This window comes from Egretta garzetta, unplaced genomic scaffold, assembly GCF_000687185.1.
Source record: "Egretta garzetta isolate BGI_Z169 unplaced genomic scaffold, ASM68718v1 scaffold368, whole genome shotgun sequence".
In the NCBI taxonomy this organism is placed as follows: Eukaryota; Metazoa; Chordata; class Aves; order Pelecaniformes; family Ardeidae; genus Egretta; species Egretta garzetta.
Genome location: NW_009260684.1, coordinates 91,192 through 96,658, shown reverse-complemented (window position 1 = coordinate 96,658; position 5,467 = coordinate 91,192). Strand labels below are relative to the sequence as shown.

The following is a 5,467-nucleotide window of genomic DNA, read 5'->3' as shown; positions in this document are numbered from 1 at the left end:
CCCACCCCTTTTAGTTTCAGGTATGAGGTTGGACTCCAGTCGCTGCAGCAAGGGCAGATCATACGCTGCACACATGCTGAAGAATTGCTTGGGTTTTTTAATCAAGTAGTTGTCATTTTTGACAACGTGATGCAGAACAGGTGCTGTGAGCTGACCTTTACGCTGCCTGCCTGGACAAATGGGGGAATTAAAGCATTTTGGAGTTCAAAGTTCATGCTGTAGGGCCAAGCTGGAGTGAAGGAAAGGCAGTAACTGCTCACAGTTGTGTTAATAAACCCCCAGCAGTATGATCTGGTCCCTTTTGTGCCTGTGTGGCCTGACATTCCTCTGTTCTTACACCCTGCTCTCGCTCAGGCCATCAGGGATACCTTGAAATCTTTGGGAAACTTCTTTCCCCAGCTTTTTTTTTTTTTTAACACCAGATGACAGAGTATTCCCAGCCCGAGCTTGTGCAAGTGGTGAAGCTGAAATCTGAGATGCTTGCTGCAGTGCTCAGTCTTTCCCAAGAAGGACCGGGGGAGTGTCTTGGGTTTTTAGTAAGGCTGCGTGGGTGTGCATATTAAACTGAAATTCTGCTGTGCTTGGCTACCTCGGGGACTAGTTATAATCACCGGGCAAATACGCTGTGTGTAGGAGAAATGCTTAATTTCATGAAATTCGTTGCATTGTGCTGGATGCTAGATTGTGATTGGGAAATATCAGTCGGTGAAAGCAGAAGGCAGAGCTTGGCAGAGGCGGCGGATGGCTTTAAACAAAACCCTCCTCGCTGCTCAGGGGCTGCGATGCTCCGAGGAGAGGTTCTGGGGTAAATCAGGCGGAGGTGGAGGGCTGGGGCTGCGCAGCTTTCTGGGGTTTTTGACAGCGCACCTGGAACACGTAAACGCCGCGAGCGATTTGTTACAAGAAATAAAAACCTCCTAAAAGTCATGGGAGGGGGTTGCAAATCTCTCGAGCTGAAGGAAAAGGAACGATTTCGTTTCAGAACGTGAACAACAAACCTGCCAGAGCAGTCACGGTCGCCAAGGGAAAAAACATTTGGCTAAGGAAGAGCATTTGTAAAGCTGCTACCGAAGGAAGTGTAATAAGAAACGTTTAAAAAGCCACTGCCTCGGTGATTTTCCAGGATAGCCTCGCTAGCAGGAGAGCAGTTTCTAGCTTTGCAGAGCTTGGAAGACCGTGCAGATCATGTTGGGTGCAACCATTTGTACCCCCAAAAAGCTCCAGTTGTTGAATTAGATAGCAAAAGCGAGGTGGCCTCCCCGGGGATCCCATCCTGAAACCTCAGGGCTCTGCAACACGTGTCCTCTCCCTCTGTGACCCACCCAGCTCTGTCCTGACCCTGCTCCAGACTCCCAGGAGCCCCTTCCCCGGGGCATAGGAGTGGTGGTGGGAGCTCATGATCAGCCCCCCTGCTGGGTTGTCTGGAGCATTTGGGCGCCAAGAAGTTGCCAAAGCAAGTTTGATTCAGCTGCTGTTCTTTGACACCGTCTGTGGTTCTCTGTAAATCACTAACAGATAATATTTTCATATTCTGGCTCTCTCCATGTCCCCTGCTTTCTGAATAATTACCTTGTTTTGTGCGAGCCGTAAGAGGTTTTCACAGATAATTCATCCAGCGCTGAAAGGCAGCCAGCTTTTGGGGCTGGAGCACATTTTCTGGCCACCTGGCATTGCTGCACAGAGGTCTGCGCTGGAGCGCAGCTGCCTCCGGAGGGAAGCGCCGTATCCAGGACAGCCGAGGGCAGGGAGAAAAACCAAACCCAGCTGAAATCCCAGCCGCCCTTCCTCGGAGAATAATTTAGCTTGGCAAACTCAGCCCACCCCGAATTTCTGGATGTGTAGACAGATTGATCCCGCAGATCTGGATGCTCTCACCCACAGAAGGGCCGTTTCACTGGAAACAAAACACCTCTTGGGAGCTGTTTGCGGTGGTGTGCTCTGTCTCAGCTCGCTCCCTGCGTCCTGGCTGGTGCTGGGCTCTGCGAGGGTGGGTGGGTCGGAGCCCAGCGTGGAGCCGGGATTGCCCCGAGGTTCCCATCCCCATCCCAGTGGATGAGTTGCTCCGGGGCAGGCAGGAGTGATCGTCACTGTGCCAGCTTATCTCAGCGACTCCCAGAGCCAAGCCACCAAAGCTGTTGGGTAACTGCTGGCATTGCTGTGCTGAGGGGCTTCAATGAGACAGCAGCAGCAGCCCTGGTCTACAGCCTCCATCATCCTCAATGTCCTCATCTTCAATGATGATTGAAGCCGGGAGCGGCATCAGCATCTCAATCTTCACCAATAGAGACATCATTGAGGTGCAAGTCACAACTGGAGACCCTCACCTGGGAGGTGATGACTTGGGCAACCAGTTGGTGAGCATCTTCATGGATGATTCTTAAAGAAGCATCAAGAGAGCGTCAGGCAGGATGGACAAGCTCTCTGGAGGCTCAGGAAAGCCTGCGAGGTGGCCAAACAGGCTCCTCACCTCCAGCATGAAAGCCACCAGCAGCTCAGACTGCCTCTAAAGGGATCAGTCTGCAGGCAGATGTTACATGTGCCCAGTTCAAGCACCTGAGCACCAACCTCTTGGCTGGCAGATGCCAAAAGAAGGGGTAGCTGAGCAAAGAGAAGACCCTGAAGGTGGCAGAAGACTATGAGAAATACCGAGTAGAGGACAGGGTGCTGGACTGGAAGCTGGCCACCAGGGACTACCTCTGGTCCTGTGCTTTTAGCGTGAAGCTGACCTCTGGAGACATCTTGAGCTACTTCACCCTGCAGATTAAGAAGAAGATGGGATTCTCAAGAGGGGCACATGGGAGGTAGGTGCCATGTCCTCTTGGCTTTCACCCTCTGGGCAGTGCTCACTCCCTGTAAAGCACGAGCCTCAGCTGATATTTCACCATCAAGGTATTAAATTCGGGGAGTTTCCTGCAGAGCTGGCAAGCTGGAAATGCAGGCAACGTGCCTCTTCCAAAGGAAACCTTAAATGCGTGCCTTTAGGCCAGCTTTGCTTTTGATAAAAAGCAGGGTTCAGGGTTCTTTGCCACGCTCTGCAAAACCTGGAGTGACTCCGAGGTTCGGGTGTCGAGGGAAATTTGGAGGTCGTGGCTTGCTTGGGCTGGGAACCAGCACCCAAAGCTGGCTCTGATAACAGCAAGCCTCTCTCCAGGTATGTCCTTTCTTATTTTCTTCTTTTTTTCCCCCCCAAATATAATGAACGGATCTTTTTTAAGTTCCCAGCCATCCTTAGCTACCCACGCTCAGAACTGCTATCCCTAATGCCACAAATGCAAAATTTCAAGCTCCTGCTAAATGCTTCCTGGGGGTGCAAAACCTCCAGCTCTCGAAGCCACCTGCGTGTTCAGCAGCAAATTTAGAACATCACCTATCCAAAGGGAGCCTGAAAGTCACAGTTCCCTGAAAGTCAAAGCATGTTTTATTGACTGCAGTCAAGAGAATCAAAGATCTGGAGACCTGGACTCCCACGGAACAGACCCCATTATTCCTGCGCAGGGATCGGTTCTCTCCCCGACATGAATTCGACTCGGCACCCCTGCTGAGAATGATTAAAGACCACTTCAGAAAGCAATGCAGCAGATTGTAAAATAAGCAGGTGAACAAGTGAAAGAAAACAAGAAAATATTATGACCTGCCACCCTCAATTGGGAGCAATCACATCTCCTGGAAGGAAGCGGCTGCTCCCCGGGTGCCGCCAGCCCGTGCTTACAGCGAGGAAGCCGAATGGCCGATCCTGGCCCTTTGCTATACAAAATAGGGGTGTAGCCATGGGGGTCGTCACTTCTCAACTCCCAGAAGCCCATTTTGGGGGAAGATGCAGCCCATGCACATGCTGATACGAGCCAGGGGTGGTTTTTTTTGCCCTTTTGTAGCTCCCCTCTCCCCCCTTCAGCTGCCTGGCTGCTAACTGGGCTCTCAAATTGGGAAGGCAGAGCCTGGCAGAGCCAACAGCTCTCACCTGGGAGCTCTGGGCTGCCCACCCACGCCGCCTGCCCGGCTCCATCCCCAGGGTGGAGGTGAGCAGGGCACCAGAGCCCCAGGAATGAACCTCCACACTGTGCTGATATCCAGTCTGGACACCCCAAGAGCAGCACTGGCCTCGCCAGCCCCTCGGCTCTCAGTCAGGCTTCCCCGGGGCTGTGCAGTTTTGGGGTAAAGCGCTGGAGCAAGGGAAAATGAAAGGAACACAACAGCTCTGGGGCGGCAGCCCCGAGCCTGGCTGCTCCGCAGGAGGTTGGACAAAACCCCCCTGGAGGGAATGAGCTGGGTTCCTTTGGGTCTGTTTGGGCTCCCTCCATCCCCAGGGCTGCTGGCAGCAGCATGGAGACCCCCAGAAGCTCTACTTTCCCCCCAGGCGGTTGGGGAAACTGAGTCTCTGACCCATGTAGAAGCCTGGGGAGAGGCTGAGCAGAGGACCCAGGGTGCCTGAGAGGTGCTGGGTGCTGGGGACCGCTCTCTCTGGCAGGGGCAGCTCCCTCGTTCCCAGCCTGACACTGGGTGCTGGGATGGGACAGAGTCCAGTGGGGAACAGGAGGGCCATGAGCCCAGCCCAGCTTCGGAGAGCAGATTCAGAATCCCCCCCGCTGCAGGAAAGGGGGTGCTGGCACTGAAAGCTCTGGGGTTGGGGTACATGTAACCCAAAGAGGGGGGAGCCTGGGCTGAGCGTTGGGTGAAACTCATCACACAGAGGGCTGCAGAAGGCAGTCACAGCAAAGGTTGGGGTTGGCAGAAGACACCCCAGCATGACAGGCAGGATCACTTCTACAGGCTTTTATTGCCAAAATGGTAAAACACCTCTCCAGGGGGCTGGGAGCACCCTCTGACCTCCTGGCTGAGCTGCCCCCCACTGCCCCACAACCACCTCACGGGGCCCCCATCCCTCTGCCAGCCCCCCAGCCACCTGGAGCTGCCGAGGGGGAAAAGGAGGGGACAAGACACACATGGAGCTGTGGCCCATCAGGCCAGGATGGGGAAGGAGGCAGCAGTGGCCACGCCGCAGTTGTTGTCCTTCATGGCCATGAGGATGTAGCCGTCGTTGCCCCAGTATGTGGACCAGGAGTTCTTGATGAGCCAGTAGCCCTTGCCGTGCAGGACCCCATAGCCCACGGCCAGCACCGCGTGGTCCAGCGCCGACATCTCGTTTCCTGGCCAGGAGGAGAGAAGAAAACGGAGACATCTCAGTCCCCATCCCTTGGAGCTGGAGGTGGTTCCCAATGCAGCAAGTGGCCCTGTATCCCCTGGCTGGGAGCTTAGCGGGGAGATAAAGCCCACCCTGCAAATATTTTTGCCTATCCCAGCCTCAATGGCCACGGAGCCTCCTGGATTGACAGGACTCACCGCAGCGGGGCTCCTCGTAGACACCATTGGCGTAGAAGGCGAAGGACTTGTGCGAGGCATCGATGTTGACGGCCACGGGGCCGTGCTTGACCAGCGCAGCCTTCAGCGCTGTGGTGCTGCCCGGCTCCAC

General features: G+C 54.7%; 1 protein-coding gene across 1 annotated transcript in view; it reads right to left on the bottom strand.

Moving 5' to 3' along the window:
• Nucleotides 1-4,956: 4,956 nt before the first annotated feature.
• The window catches only part of LOC104132551 (thiol protease aleurain-like), a 4,087-nt gene continuing 3,576 nt past the window's right edge, over nucleotides 4,957-5,467 (bottom strand). The window contains exons 9-10 of the mRNA XM_009645854.1: nucleotides 5,338-5,467; nucleotides 4,957-5,144 (exon numbers count right to left, since the gene is read on the bottom strand). The exon at nucleotides 5,338-5,467 is cut by the window's right edge and continues 6 nt beyond it. Of these exons, the coding sequence (XP_009644149.1) occupies nucleotides 4,957-5,144; nucleotides 5,338-5,467 (318 nt within the window). The remainder of the gene's footprint in view (nucleotides 5,145-5,337) is intronic.